Raw genomic sequence first — 14,840 nt, forward strand, 5'->3', positions numbered from 1 at the left:
GTAAAATAGAAGTTATAGCACTAATTTAGGCATGAATTAGAATGTGAAAATTAGCAGTTACTCTCAGTCAACATGGAGCCTTTGGGGCTCTTGAGCCTCCATTGCTGACACGTTAGGGATAGAAAAATGATCTAGATGATCATTCTGAACATCCAAGGTATTAAAGAAGGCAAGAGTGCATGAGAATGAGTTTTTACATTTTTTGAAAAGAAGACAGTCTTACCTTGGAGGCTTCTTTTTTCTCCCCAGTGGTAAGTACTACGTGAGACTGGTGTTCCAGAAATAGAAAACAGACTTCACAAAGGAGCACCTGGTCTTCCACACAAAAGCTCTTCGCTTTTTCCTCATGTATGCTACATAGGCTATTCTTGACGTCCATTAAGTGAGGTCTCAGAGTCTTTGCTAGCTCAGCCATCATCCCCAGCTGCAGACTGTAACGTGGATCTTTCAATTTGTAAATATCCTTGCACTGATGGTAGGTGCCCTGACCAGGGATTTCCTTCCAACTTTGGAAGAGGCACTCAAAGCAAAACTTGTGCCCACATTCAACTGCAATTGGTTTGGTCAAATAGCGTAAACAGGTAGAACACGCCAACTCTTCCTTGAAAGCCATTAGATCCAAGAAAGCCATCGCTCTCTGCAGAGAGACAGACAAGGATTAAGGAAAAGAAGAACAGAAATCATTCATGTCATCCTGTTCTTCGCAATGTCAGAAATTTGCCTTCAGTGTCAGCTCAGGACTATATCCCTTTATCTCCTCAGTCACTCAATTCCTTCTTTTAATTGTCATTCTTACCCATTACAGAAGTTGTCTGGGACTTTAAGTCGTGTACCCTAAACTTGTCTCATAATGTTATTCTGGAATCCTATGCATGTTCAGAACTCTTGTTTGTAACAAGGAGAGGGAGAGATGGTTTTGGTAAAAGAAAGAGTGGGAGTATGCTGGAGAGATCAGCCTACAGCTGCTCTGGGACTCAGTCCATGGAAGGTAGTTTTGTTCCTTAAAGCTATGATTCGCAGACTTTGTTGTATATTAGAATCACCGGAGAGGTATACTTCTGATGCCTAAACCAATACCATGGACTGCCAAAAGAATGAACAAATCTGTCTTGGAAGAAGTACAACCAGAATGCTCCTTAGAAGCGATGATGGAGAGACCATGTCTCATGTACTTGGGACATGTTATCAGGAGGGATCGTCCCTGGTGAAGGACATCATGCTTGGTCAAGTGGAGGGTCAGCGAAAAAGAAGAAGACCCTCAACGAGATGGATCGACACAGTGGCTGCAACAATGGGCTCAAGCATAACAACGACTGTGAGGATGGCCCAGGACCAGGCAGTGTTTTGTTCTGTTGTACACAGGTCACTATGAGTCAGAACCTACTCAACGACATCCAACAACAACGACAAACCAGTGGCTTGCAATCCTAATGTGCATCAGAATCACCTGGAGGTGTTTGTAAACCACAGATTGCTGGGCGACATCGCCAGAGTTTCTGATTCAGGAGGCCTGGGTTGGGCTCCAAGAATTTGCATTTTCAACAAGTTACAGGCGGTGCTGCGAACCGCCGCTGAGAAGATTTTCTGTGCTGACTCAGCCAGACGTCTGCGTGTAGGACACGGGCTCTGCGTGTGTTTCATAAACTTCCCAAGTGACTCCAATGTGCAGCCAAGTTTGAGAAGTATAACCCTACAAGACTGGGAATTTTTGAAGAGTTGGGGCCTTGAGAAGAAAGCATGTGTGGAGAACTGAAAGCAAATGTGAAACTTCAGTGCCCTGGTCCAGCCTGAGACCACAAAATAGGCTCTAAGTCAGTTGCTCTGCAATCAATGATTTCAATCTTCTGGGAGTGCTTTTCCTCAAACATTCCTAAGCCTTCTGTTAGCTTTTCTCAGCGTCAGTGACAGTCACAGAAACATCACCTGGCCCCTCGTGGTGTTAAAAGCATTTAGATCTTAGTTCCTATGCTTGCAGCCATAATCCCAAGAAAATTTACGGAGTACCTGAGAGCTGGCATGAATTCCTTGCTGTGCCGAGAACTCCCATTCTTCTCTAGGGTGTTTTTTTCCAACCACACTGACACCCCAGCCCAACAAATATTTCTAGGTTGGAGAAAATTTCAATTTTACCAAGAGTTCCACAGCCTCTTTTTGAGCTTACCTAGAGGTGAGCACGAGCCTTGACCTCACCATCGTAGATATGGGAAGAGCGCCCCCTAGCAGCGTCTGGTACCAATTACCATTGGAGGGTTGGGGGAGGGGGAAGACCTTCAAACCAGTTCACCTTCAATGCTTGGCTTGGGTCCTTGACCAGCAAACCTGTGTGTTGTTTGTTTTTTATTTTTGTTCACAGCTGTAAACTCCTTGAATGTGATATTTGTGCTTCCCTCAGTTCAGTGGAAACAGCAGGTTGGTGGTAAACAGCGTGGATTCTAAAGTGAGTCCACCTTTGTGGATCTAGGAGACGTCACCCAACTACGGGTTGTTTTCTCATCTGCAAACCGGGCTAAAACTAATGGCTGACTCATAGGCCATGGGGAGGATTAAATAAATTAATGTATGTAAGTGTTGAGAGTGGTGCTTAGCACAGAATGAATGTTGTATTGACTAGTCTCACGTTTTCCCCTTAAAGATACTATTTTATGGTGAGAAATTAAAAAAAAGTGTTGTAAGTGTTGTTTTTCTTAAAAGCACAAAGCTGTCTTCCTCATTAAAACGATAGGAAACCATATAAACATAAGCGTGTGTTTCTCTACCTTCGCAATACCAGTCCAATGTGGGATGATCATTTATTTTCTCATCTACTGGGTGTAGCACACCACCAAGAATGTGGCAGGTGTTTGATAACTTCTACAGAATTAAGTGATAGGAGCCTCCTAAGAGAGTCGTATGAGAGAAGACATAAAACGAGTTACCTCTGCACTCCTTTTTTAACACAGTTTTATCCTTTATTGATAGTAGTCAATCCTGTTCACGTGAAAGTAATTCACTGTATTTATCTCCAACAATTTCAAAACCTAGATTCCCCATTAAAGCGGGGAAAGAAATCGGCTGTGACTTCTCTTCCTTAGTAGCCCATCCTACATTTGGACCAGGTCTGTTTATTCTTATGTGTCTATATTTGTTTGAACTGCTTTTTAGTTTTCCTTCTCAGGCTTCCCATCTCATAGGATTTTTCATTGGTTTCCCTTCTTGTGGCATTAAAGATAAAGTACCAAACACGAGCCTGGAACAAGTAAATTCTCAACATTTAACTTCTCCTAAAGCAAAGGAATGAACAGTAAAGAGTTTATTCTCCAGAAGCAAACAAAACCTCATCTTAAATCCTCCTATAAGGCATGTCTCTTGTCAAAGTTCTAGAAACCAAACCTCAACCGCCCACCTTGATGATTGAGGGAGTGTGGCTGGGTTAGAAATTGTAACTGATTCTATGAAGTTATAGCACCTTCCTTCACTCATCTGCCTTTATCAGAGGAAAAGAGTCTTATTGCTGGTAGGCCCACCGTGCTACCTATAAAGAATGACAAAGGTAAATATTTCCAAGTTGAACTGTTTTTTAATACTTCTGAGATTAAAAAAAAAAGTTACATCCTAGATGTTTTGATCATGTATTCTGTTCCTCAAATATTCTAAGAGTTTTCTCACTTCTAAATAGCAGCTCACTTCTTCACTTGAAATGTACTTGAGTCCTTGGTTTAAATGTCCAGACTAAATGTTATTTCTCCCAAGAACTTTTCCCTGATTATTGCTGCCAAAATTAAATATTCCCTCCGCTAAAATGCCAGAGTTAGTAAATGTAACTCTTAAGGCACACATTATCTTATGCTTTGTAGTGTTTTTCCCCCGTTTTTTGCAAACACGTCTCCTGCTCACAAGAAGTAAATTTTAGTCATACTTAATTCACTTTCAGCACAGAGCTTGTTGCTCGATGTGAAGCAGAGGCAATACTTTTCATTAACTAAATAAGTAAAAACTGCCGTTGAAATCACAAGATCTATTAAAAAACAAAACAAACAAAGGAAAAAAAAAGTTATTATATCACAGCTGAAACCAATCTTCTGAGACACTCTTATCCTTCAACCTGAAAAATTTGCTTCATTGATTGGCTTACTACAAGTTATATCTCAGATTTCTTTGCTCCTATCCCAATATTATTTACGGAAAAATAGTGACAAACATATTAAAAAGTAAAACGATATATACTTTAATTCAAACATTTATGTGAAGACAGAATAAAAGTGCTCCCATCCCAGCTGTGCGTCTCCCCTTTTCCCACGCCTTCTTGCGCACAGATGCGTTTAATAACAGCTACAGCATGACCTTGTTTTTGCTGGAAAAAACGAACAAACTTGTAACTTAATTTTTGTTATTTATACTTCAACTAGTTTTTGATATAAATAATAACATGTATTTTCCTCCTGATTATCATAGCATGCATGTCTCGTCATGACAATATAATATATACCTTCTTATATAATTTAGGAAGGTTAGGTATTTGACATACGTTGCAACCCTCTTTCCTAGACTACCATTTAAAAAATTGATTTGGTTATTTATTTTGGCTGTGTCGATGTCTTTAATTTTTAGTTATTTAAATTTACTATTCTTTTTTTCTTAATGGCTTCTAAGCTTTGTAGTGTGCTTTAAAAAGCCTTCCCCAAGTAGAAGTCCACTTTAAATTTCCACTGTTACCGAGTATCTCCCCTTGGGAAGGGCTCCATTTTTTGGAGACACTAATTGGCCATATATTTAAGAGATATGCTCCTTATTTGCTAAATGGATATGGGGTGAATTCTAAACACACACAAAAATAAAATAATAGAAATAACGTGAAAAGGTAATGCATAAGGACAGTGAGTAGAAATTCCTGACTAGAAGGGGAAAATACACACATCTGTGTCCATCTGGAATACACATTGCTGTAAGTTTCTAGGTAGAGGTCCAACTTCTTTATTTTTCAGATGGCTACTCAACTTCTCCTCAACCGTTTGCAGGATAATCCATCTTTTCCCCACTGATATGAAATGACAGACAATAGATTTAAAACCAGACTTTCAAACAAAATATTCTTGAAGTAAGCCCACATCTAGCCCTCCCCCAGCCCCAATAAACAAGACCTCATTCTATCTTTAAGCTTTCTCTTTTCTGAGTGCTCCACCCTTAGTTACAGCTGGGTGATGGTTGTGACTATGGACCTTTTGGGTGTCCCTACCATCCCCTCCCTAGGAGGAGACAGGTCAGAGCAGAAGCTCTTCTGCAACTGATCTCAGGAAACACGCCTGAGAATGCAGCTCCCTGAGGATTGGTGTAATTTATTTTGGGAAGGTGAGCCCTCTCTATGAGTTTATTTCATAAGTGAGTTAAGCCTAGTTAATAATGTGTTCAGAGAAGAGGGTAAGAGGCCTGAATTCTCAGTAGTTGAGTATGGCCAGTGATTTCATTTACCTGTCACATCATCAGGCCACAGTAACAGCTGACCAACTTCCTCCTAAAAGTATTTGAGAAGGGTTCATTGCATTGAGAAATAACTGGGTATTTTCATCCACTCACAAAGTACAGTATGATGTGTTGACAAAAGAGTGACTGGGAAGCACGAGACCCATTTTCCTAGTCCTAACCTGAATTATATAGTAAGTGTCTGGGGGACCAAGTCAATTTATTTTAAAATTTATTTATTTTCCTTATTATCTATAAGATAATAAGTATCTCTTGGCTTCCAGCTAGGTATAAGACTGTAATTCTATAATAATATGTTTCCTCTATTTGTTAATTAAAAATTATTTACAGACCAATTGAGCCTTGCAAAGTATTCCTCTAGTCACAGATGAATAAGCTGTGGTTATGGTATCAAGAAGCTGATCACGGAAAGGGTTTACTTTAAAGGAAGAAGTGGGATGACGCTGAGGAGAATGGCTTAAAATCGCAACATGCTACCCTCCCCATTCCAAACTGGAATATAGGCTCTGTGATGTACCGTAATTCTACTCTAAGACTTGTTCTAATGATTCTGGTCAATGTTAAAGACTCCGTCGAGGGTTTGGTTGGGAATAGCACACTGAATGGAGGTGGTAGTTTATAAATCCTTTTTCCAGGGGTGGCAGTTATTAGTGTTCTTTTAGATATTTTTTTATTTTCAAGAACCTTACTTAGCAGTAACTCCTAACAATGTTTTGAAGCTGTGCCCCAGTCAGTAGCCTAGAAGCAACCTGAGCAGAAGAGTTTCATGATCCCCATCAGTTGCCACCTCTCTTCTATTTAAATTAGTATAACTCTGCTCTGGTTGTGTCTGTTCCTTTACTTAAGCTCTTATCCCAGTAATTCATAAGTGCTATACACAGGAAAAATGAGTAAAATATTTTGAATGCAGCTAACAATGACTTCAGAAAGGTGAGTCTTGACTAGGAGGAAGAAAGATGGAGGAAGAAACATTCCAGGCTAGAAAATATCTTTATCAAAATTCAAGAAGAGAAATCACTCTACATGGGAAAATGGAAAAGAGTGTTTGATCAGTTGGAGCCTTGAAAGTCAGAAAGAAATGCGTGCGATATCTTGGGTACTGAGGACAGGTTGCCTAGGGAAGCTAGAGAATGACAGGATAAAAACGGAAATATGGTATGATGAGCTTAATGGGAGAGTGGGGCTGGTTAGACTCTGAGAAAGAGCTTCTGAGGTCTTCTTGCTTTCTGGCAGACAAAGGAAAGTGGGCCCTGACAATGACATAGTGCCATAATCTCAGTTGTCATTATATAAAATCTCCATAGTATACACTTATTTTTCTCATGAGTCTTAAAAAAATAACGTCTACACATTTAATTACTGTCCAGTAAGAAGTGATTGAGAATAAGGAGTTGGAGAAGGCCTAGTTTGGACATTTTCAAAGGGTGAAAATATGTGAGGAAAATTATATTTATAACAAAATGTGATTATCCCCATCTATCCCATGGTATAATGGCCTATTGAGCCATCTTACAAGAGTGTTGTTTAAGATGCCTTCCTTGATGGCAGAAGGGTGATTGCAATTGTCTAAGAGCAGGGCAAAGCAGTAGATGCAACTCTACTAATTCATTGTACATATGAAGTCATGGAATTCTTCAACACTGGGATTTCTCTCATTTTGTTGGGATGAATAAAATTAAAGAATATGGTACTTGATAAAAGAACAATAAGTGTAGGCTTTAGTAGGCAGAGAAAAGGACCTAATGAGAGGAGGGCTATATACTTCAGTTTGCTTCCTTCAGTGTCTCGCCTAGGTTCCATTAGTTTTCCAAAATATTTGGACCATACCTCCAATTCAGATAATCATTATTCAAATCTCTGTACTGGCTTACCCTATATTACCCAACCCTCCAGCCAGAAACCAAGGTGATAAAGTGGTGTCACAGTGCTGTTCATATAAGTAAACATCTCTCAAAATAGTAAGTCTGTTAGGAGCAAGGATCTTCAGTGTCCATTATGTGGACTGCACAGAGAGAAGTTCAGTAAAAGCTGGGGTTAATGATGAATCCAGTGTACAGGAGTTCTACGTTGAGTCATAATTGGCTTTGTGTTGGGGAGTATATGTCAATTGGTGAAATAAGCACGGAGGAGAATAAGGATTTCTTGTGAGAACATCATAGCAATTGATCACCCACTTGTTATTCAGAACAATAGAAGTTCAGCGAGGACTTTTCTAATCCCAGAATAGAGGCGTGACCTTGTCCTGATGTCCCTCCTTGACAAAATGTCTACAGCAGATTTGATGGAAAACCTCAGAGAAGAACTAACCTGTTTCATCTGCTTGGACTATTTCACCAGCCCAGTGACCACTGAGTGTGGACATAGCTTTTGCCTGGTGTGTCTTCTCAGGAGCTGGGAGGAGCATAGCACGCCCGTATCCTGTCCCGAGTGCTGGAGGACCTTGGCGATCCCTCATTTCCAGCCCAATGAGCGTTTGGGGAGGCTGGCCAACATTGGCAAGCAACTCAGGTCCCAGGTGCTGCAGAGTGAGGACGAGCAAGGCAGCTACGGGAGAATGCTGGCAGCCACTAAAGTGTTCTCTGATGACGAGCAGAGTGTAAACTCTTACTCAACCCAAAGTCACGGGATAAACAGAGGGTGTCTCTCCAATGAGGCTGAGGAGTACCACAAAGTAAGACTGGCTGCTCAGTATAAAACTCAGAAGGGAAAGTAGATTCCCTCACTTATCAGAACTGTCTCTGATAACTCCCATAGTATTCTCTCTTGGTGACAGTCATGGGTGCTGATCTCCAGGCACCAGACCACAAACGTGCATGGTCCCAGTCATCTTGTTGTCATTGGTCTTCAAGGCCTCTTCTTAACCTGGTTCTCTGCTCCCTTGCCACAGAGAGTTTGTTTCTATTGCAGGAGAAACTCCAGGAGATCCTAAATACGTTGCGTAAGAGGAAAAAGGAAGCTCAGGCTATCTTAACCCACGAGAAGGAGAGAGTGATATTGTGTAAGGTCAGTATTTGTCTAACTTTTGGATCTTGTATATGATTCTATAAGGGGGACTAAAGAGACACTTAATGAAATATCAGGAGTTTTTTCCCCCAGTCCCAGTAACCCTTCCCTTGTCCATTTGGAAATCTCAGGGCTCATCTCAAACTATTTCCCCCACCCCAGACAGACTTATTTTTTTCCTTCTCTGTGTGCCCATACAACTCTCTGCTATCTATACTATGACTCTGATTATAATTATTTAAAATATGAGTTATAGATATATATCATAGGATGAACATCAATAAAAAAAAGGAAGGCCTCAAATGCTATGGGGAAAAAGAAGTTCAATAAAATCAAAATAAATGAAACATAGATGAAAATAAGGGATAGGGTCCCTATGAGTCAGAATTGACCCGACGACAACGGGTTGGGTTGGGTTTTAGTAGTTTGAGTTAGTGCGCATGAACAAATGCTAGAGGTTGGCCACAGATTTGGACCTGAGTTGCCTAGCCGCCAAAGCAAAGAATTAAATGTTTTTATTTAGATATTTTAAAAACTATGTGTGTGTGGACCGGATTCTCCTAATAGATTTTCCCTTCTTAAATGGACGTGTTTGTGATGCGTATTTCTGTTGGTAGCATGCAATCTAATACTAATTCTATTGGAAAAAAGTTGAATAAATTAACACTCACGTATTTTTTATTTTTCTCCTTACCTTGCTTTATTTATCACAGTACTGATCACCACATGTCATATTTATTTGTGTATTTTTGGTCTCTTCCCACAAGAATAACAGCTTCCTAAGAATAGAAAATTTGGTTGTGTTTACTACTGTATTTATAGCACACACATTCTAAAATATCAAAATATCCACCCATCTAATCAATAGTAGGAGCCCTAATGGCACAGTGGTTAAGAGATTGGCTGCTAACCAAAAGGTTGGCAGTTTGAATCCACCAGCTGCTCCTTGGAAACCTCATGGGGGGCAGTTCTACTCTGTCCCGTAGTGTCACTATGAGCCAGAATCCACTTGATGGCAATGGCTTTTTTATGGGTAATCAATAGTGTATATATATTCATATATATATAAAATGTGTCACATTTCAAGAAATGTCTCTGTTGAACTCTAGAACTTTGAAAGGAATACAAATTTCGAGATATGAGTGTTTCTGTTACTAACTTTATGACACCCTGCGTGTGTGTGTGCACGCGCATGTGTGTGTGATAACAGGAAGAGACAAAGAGTTGTAAACAGGTAGTTGTGTCAGAATATATGAAGATGCATCAGTTCCTGAAGGAGGAGGAACAGCTGCAACTCCAGCTACTAGAAAAGGAGGAAAGAGAGAACCTGAAGAAACTGAGGAGCAACGAGATCCAGCTGACCCAACAAATCAGAAGCCTGAGCAAAATGATGGACCAGATAGAGTCCGTGTGTCAGAATTCAAGTACAGAATCGTTTGAGGTGAGAAAAAGTCCATGAGAGTGTCGGGAAAATTCATGGGGAAAAAATGTAAAACTTCCTAGTACCTTGAGCTGTAGGAAGTATATTTTCTTTATTCAACTGGAAATCTAACTTCTGCCTCAAATGCAGTTTTCCTAAAGAATTGACACTGTAAATAAACTCTTGAGGAGGAAGAGGAAAAAACAGAGGAACCCGTATCCCAGCCAAGCCTGGTGTGACCCCAATTTTGTCTGTGCTTGCCTCTCGGCCACTTTAGCTCTGTCAAATATTTTACTACATTTGTTCATGAGTATTTGCTATGTGCCGGGCACATTGATTTTAATCTTCATAACTACCTGGTGAAGATAAGTACTGTTATGACATTTATGGATGAATCTCATCTGTAAACTGGCTTTTGTCACGTGCTCAACAAACAACACGAACATCTCTTGCAGGAGTTTCTGCACTTCTAGCTCTGCTGGTTACTATAAAAGCTGACTTACTCTTAAATCCTGGTACATCTTTAATAACTGAGGCCTATGGCCATTAGGTAGTTTGTCTGTCACATAGCTAATAGATGGGAAACCCAGGTGCTTTGTGTGCCTAGTCCCTATTTCCTACCATCTTTGCTATACTGCCCCCCAGGCCTACTGTATTCTCCAGGACGTTCATAAACGTAAGTCATGTGAGTCAACTCCAGCTGTAGGTCTGTTTCCTGGACTGGTTCCACAGAATTCTACTATTTAATTTAGCACCTAGTGGTGCAGTGGTTAAGAGCTACGGCTGCTAACCAAGAGGTCGGCAGTTTGAATCCACCAGCTGCTCCTTGGAAACCCTACGGGGCAGTTCTACTCTGTCCCATAGGGTTGCTATGAGTCGGAATCGACTCAACGACAACGGGTTTGGTTTTTTGTTGTTTTGGAACCAAGTCCTCCAAACTTACATAGTGTTGGTCTCAGCTCTTACTGGGCCGTTTTCCTTTTCTTATCTCTGGTTTCTGAGACATTGGATAATGAGGCTGATGATTTGACTCCTTTGTCAACAACAGGTTCTATGAAGACATGCAAAAAAGAAAAGGACAAAGTAGTCTCCTGCTATAACGTTGCTATGAGTTGGGATCAACTCTACGGCAATGGGTTTGGTTTGGAACCTTGGTGGCGCAGTGGTTAAGAGCTTGGCTGCTAACCAAAAGGTTGGCAGTTCAAATCCACCAGCCGCTCCTATGGGACAGTTCTACTGTGACCTATAAGATCATGATGAGTCAGAATTGACTCGATGGCAATGGGTTTGTTGTTTTTTTTTTCAGTCATTGTGAAAAAATACCTCTTGTTCACCAGGAACCACCCTAGAAGAAATGTGGGATTTTTCCTGCCATTTGTTGTCCCATTCAAGGTGTTATAGGGCCATGGGGAATGGATTCTTGAACTCTACTAAGGACTGTACCCAAAATGGATTCAGTCCTTGCTGATCATCAAAGTGTGCAAATACTAATTTTCCTTCTTTTATACCCTTAGGAAGTGAGAGAAGCCCTGGAGAGGTAGGTTTCCATTTTGTGTTCTAACGTGAGATACAAGAATTTGGTGCTGATGACGTAGGTTATTAGAGTCGAGAGTGTGTATGTTGTTGGGGCAAAATGAAATGGACTCTCAAGTTGGAGCAGGTTCTGTGGTCAGTGCCAAAGAGAGAGGGTGACTCTCTGTCTCTGCCCTCTTGCAGGAGTGGCCCACTCTTGCACCAGTGCCCCGAGGCCACCACCACGGAGCTGAGTCTCTGCCGTATCACAGGAATGAGGGAGATGCTAAGAAAATTCAGCAGTAAGTTAGCCTGATTTGTCAAACCTCCGGGGAGTTTCAGCGTTAAGTTCTGTCAAGGGATGCAAAGTGAGCCTTTAGAAGCTTCTTATAGTATCACATATTGGCCGTGCCAGGCTGTGACCTAAGGAGTCCCAGGCCAGCATGAAACACCAGGGAGCCTGGGCCACGGACCGGGTCTGCGCTGGAGCAAAGAGAAACATTGACACGTGACCGATGTTTTGCTCAGACTTCAGTTTTCTGTCTGTGGAGTCCTGATCCTTCTTTGTGTTTATTGTTCTGTGTTGTCCTCACCCCCACCCCTACTGCACGCACAGACACTCACACACACACACACACTCACACACTCACACTCACACACTCAACTGTAAAGTTTTCTGCATTTCCAGCTCTTTCTTGTTAGGATAAAAGCTGACTTGAACTCTTAAATCCCAGTGAGCAAACTTTCAAAGAACTACCCTTTTAGAATGGTAGGGCCAAGAGAGATCAGCGCTGGCTCTCAACCTTCATCTTGTTGACAATCTGACCTTCAGAAGAAGGCTTAACGGGCTTTGGACTCAACAGACGTTACGTTCAGTGCCTACCTTATGCCGGATGCTATGCTATTAGGCCCTGGGCTTACAGTCATGAATCAGACAGCGTTGCCTTTGCTTTTGTAGAATTTTAGAGAAATTGAGAAGACAAGACATTAAATAATCATGCAGAAAGTGACCATTTTGATTTGGCCTATAAATAAAACTATGGAATTATATGACAGGGTACCTAATTGTGTCTGGACAGTCAGTGAAAGTTGGAGGCCTCTGATGTGACGTCCTCTCAGGAGACGGGAAAGGAGGCACCCAACTTTTCACAATGTGCTTCATTCCGTGGCCATGAGGGGGGCACTAACTCACAGGAAGTTGCCTTTAATCATGATGTAATGAAAAATGCTGATTAAGAATTGCTATTCAAACACGCAGTACCTTTATAATCTTGGTCAAGTTTACTAACATTGATGAACCTCGTTCTTCTCGTCTCTAAAAAGAAAACATTAATAACACTTGGGATGATTAGATGAGGTAATGTACAGAAAATGCTTGGCACACAGTAGGTGTTCAGTAAGTGGGAACTGTCGGTATTTCCCTCCCACTCAAACTGAGGAACCAGGACTAACCTTGGCTGTAGCAGGGATTTACAAATCATAAAAAGGGTGTGCCCTGTGGGGATGAAGAGCTCAGAGTTCCAAAACTGTCTTAAACCAAACAGCCTCCTCTACTACCAGAGATTTCTCTCAGGCGGGCTGAACACCGTCCATAATTCTCTTCTGTTTCCTTTAAGAGGTTCTCTCTTCATGTTTTTTGAAACAATGAAAGAAGGGCTTAGAGATTCCATTATAAACAAAACAGCAAAACCCACCATACTCACCTAAATCACATTTTAAAAAAAAGACTAGATACTGAGTATTTGAACTGCACACATACGCATTTTCTCCCCGAGAATGCCAAAGCAGAATTCATTCTTTTCTCCTCTTACAGCGGACATCACTCTGGATCCAGTCACAGCCAATGCCTACCTCGTCCTGTCGGATGATCTGAAAAGCGTTAAACACGGAGGAATCAGACAGCAGTTACCGGACAACCCAGAAAGATTTGACCAGTCTGCAACCGTGCTGGGGGCCCAGACCTTCACCTGCGGGAGACACTACTGGGAGGTGGAAGTGGGGAACAAGACCGAGTGGGAAGTGGGCATCTGCAAGGACTCAGTGAGCAGAAAGGGGAACCTCCCAAAGCCCCCTGGGGACCTCTTCTCACTCATTGGTTTAAAGATTGGAGACGATTATAGTCTTTGGGTGTCTTCGCCTTTAAAAGGTCAACATGTCAGAGAGCCTGTGCAGAAGGTTGGTGTTTTCTTGGACTACGAATCTGGACATATAGCATTCTACAATGCGACGGATGAGTCCCTCATCTATAGTTTCCCTCCAGCCTCTTTCCAAGGCGCTCTCCGACCTATCTTTTCCCCTTGCCTCCCAAATGAAGGCACGAACACTGCCCCTCTTACCGTCTGCACACTGAATCGCCACGCCTGACGGAGGTGCTCCCGAGCCTTCTCTACCACCAGCGGATGACTATTGATTAACATGATTAATGCATTGACAGTATTAACCGTCAGATGAGCCCAACAAAAAGCCCGCCTCCCTAGGAATTTCCTTTATCTTGAGCCCACAATGGACAGCCAAATTAGACAGCCAACACCAGTGAGGAGGAAGCTGATCAATTTATTATCTGTACTACCCTACATATGTGCTAGTCACTAAAAGGAAAGAGAACTATTCCCCATTAACCTGAATCCCACTGCCTTCGCCCAGTTTTATTAAATATATGTCATTTTTTCTAGAGTATTTATTTATTTGATTCTGAAAAAAGCTGTACCGTAAGAATGTGCCTTTATTGTGTGTGCAGAGTGCTGCATGCTGAGGCAATCAGGATCCCCGGGAGACAGCGAGGTTTCTCCTTTCCGGGTGGGTAGGAGAGGCTCACGGCTCAGTCTTCTCTGAAAGTCACTTTGCTTTCCATCCCACGGGGCCTGGAGTTTTTGTACTCAGGGAGGCTTATGTGCTCGGAAAGCTGCAAATATTTGGGTGAATATCACCCTATCACTCATGTTACCATAATCACAAGAGCCTGGAACCTTCTGTTTGTTAATATGTTCAAAGATAAGAGCAAAATCTCTATTCAACGAGGTCAGCGGTTCAAACCTGCTCCGAGGGAGGAAGATGTGGCTGTCTGTTTCCCTACAGATTACAGCTTTGGAAACCCTATGAGGAAGTTCTACTCTGTCCTACAGGGTTGCTATGAGTTGAAGTCCACTTGAGGGCAATGGTTTTTTTTCCATACCCCAAATTTACAGTCAATACAATGATACAATAATATTATCTAGTATGCAGTATATATTCAAAAATTCCCAGTTGCTCTAGTAATGTTCTTTATAGCTTTTTGAAAAACTCTTCCAGCATCCAGGAATAATGTAGGATCATGCATGGAATTTAATCATCATGCAAAATACGATTTTTAATAGGAATGATATTTCATTATATGAATGTAATTTATTTAATCATTTCCCTACTGTGGGGCATGTAGATTGTTTTCAATTTGTAGCTATTATAAATGACA

General features: G+C 41.4%; 1 protein-coding gene across 1 annotated transcript; it reads left to right on the plus strand.

Moving 5' to 3' along the window:
• The first annotated feature begins 7,702 nt into the window (after nt 1–7,702).
• TRIML1 (tripartite motif family like 1) lies at nt 7,703–13,921 on the plus strand. Its single transcript, XM_004382804.2, has 6 exons — nt 7,703–8,128; nt 8,365–8,460; nt 9,671–9,901; nt 11,395–11,417; nt 11,597–11,694; nt 13,206–13,921. Exons 1-6 carry the CDS (start codon nt 7,703–7,705, stop codon nt 13,754–13,756), a joined length of 1,425 nt encoding a protein of 474 aa, XP_004382861.1. The 3' UTR covers nt 13,757–13,921.
• The last annotated feature ends 919 nt before the right edge of the window (nt 13,922–14,840 follow it).

Source organism: Trichechus manatus, unplaced genomic scaffold (genome assembly GCF_000243295.1).
Source record: "Trichechus manatus latirostris isolate Lorelei unplaced genomic scaffold, TriManLat1.0 scaffold00099, whole genome shotgun sequence".
Classification (NCBI taxonomy): Eukaryota; Metazoa; Chordata; class Mammalia; order Sirenia; family Trichechidae; genus Trichechus; species Trichechus manatus.

Excerpts from the sequence above, each read along its gene's own strand:
- TRIML1 (XM_004382804.2), top strand. The coding sequence starts at position 7,703 with ATGTCCCTCCTTGACAAAATGTCTACAGCAGATTTGATGGAAAACCTC. Across the intron at positions 8,461-9,670 it reads AGAGAGTGATATTGTGTAAG|GAAGAGACAAAGAGTTGTAA; the intron begins GTCAGTATTTGT and ends GTGTGATAACAG. Across the intron at positions 9,902-11,394 it reads CAAGTACAGAATCGTTTGAG|GAAGTGAGAGAAGCCCTGGA; the intron begins GTGAGAAAAAGT and ends TTATACCCTTAG.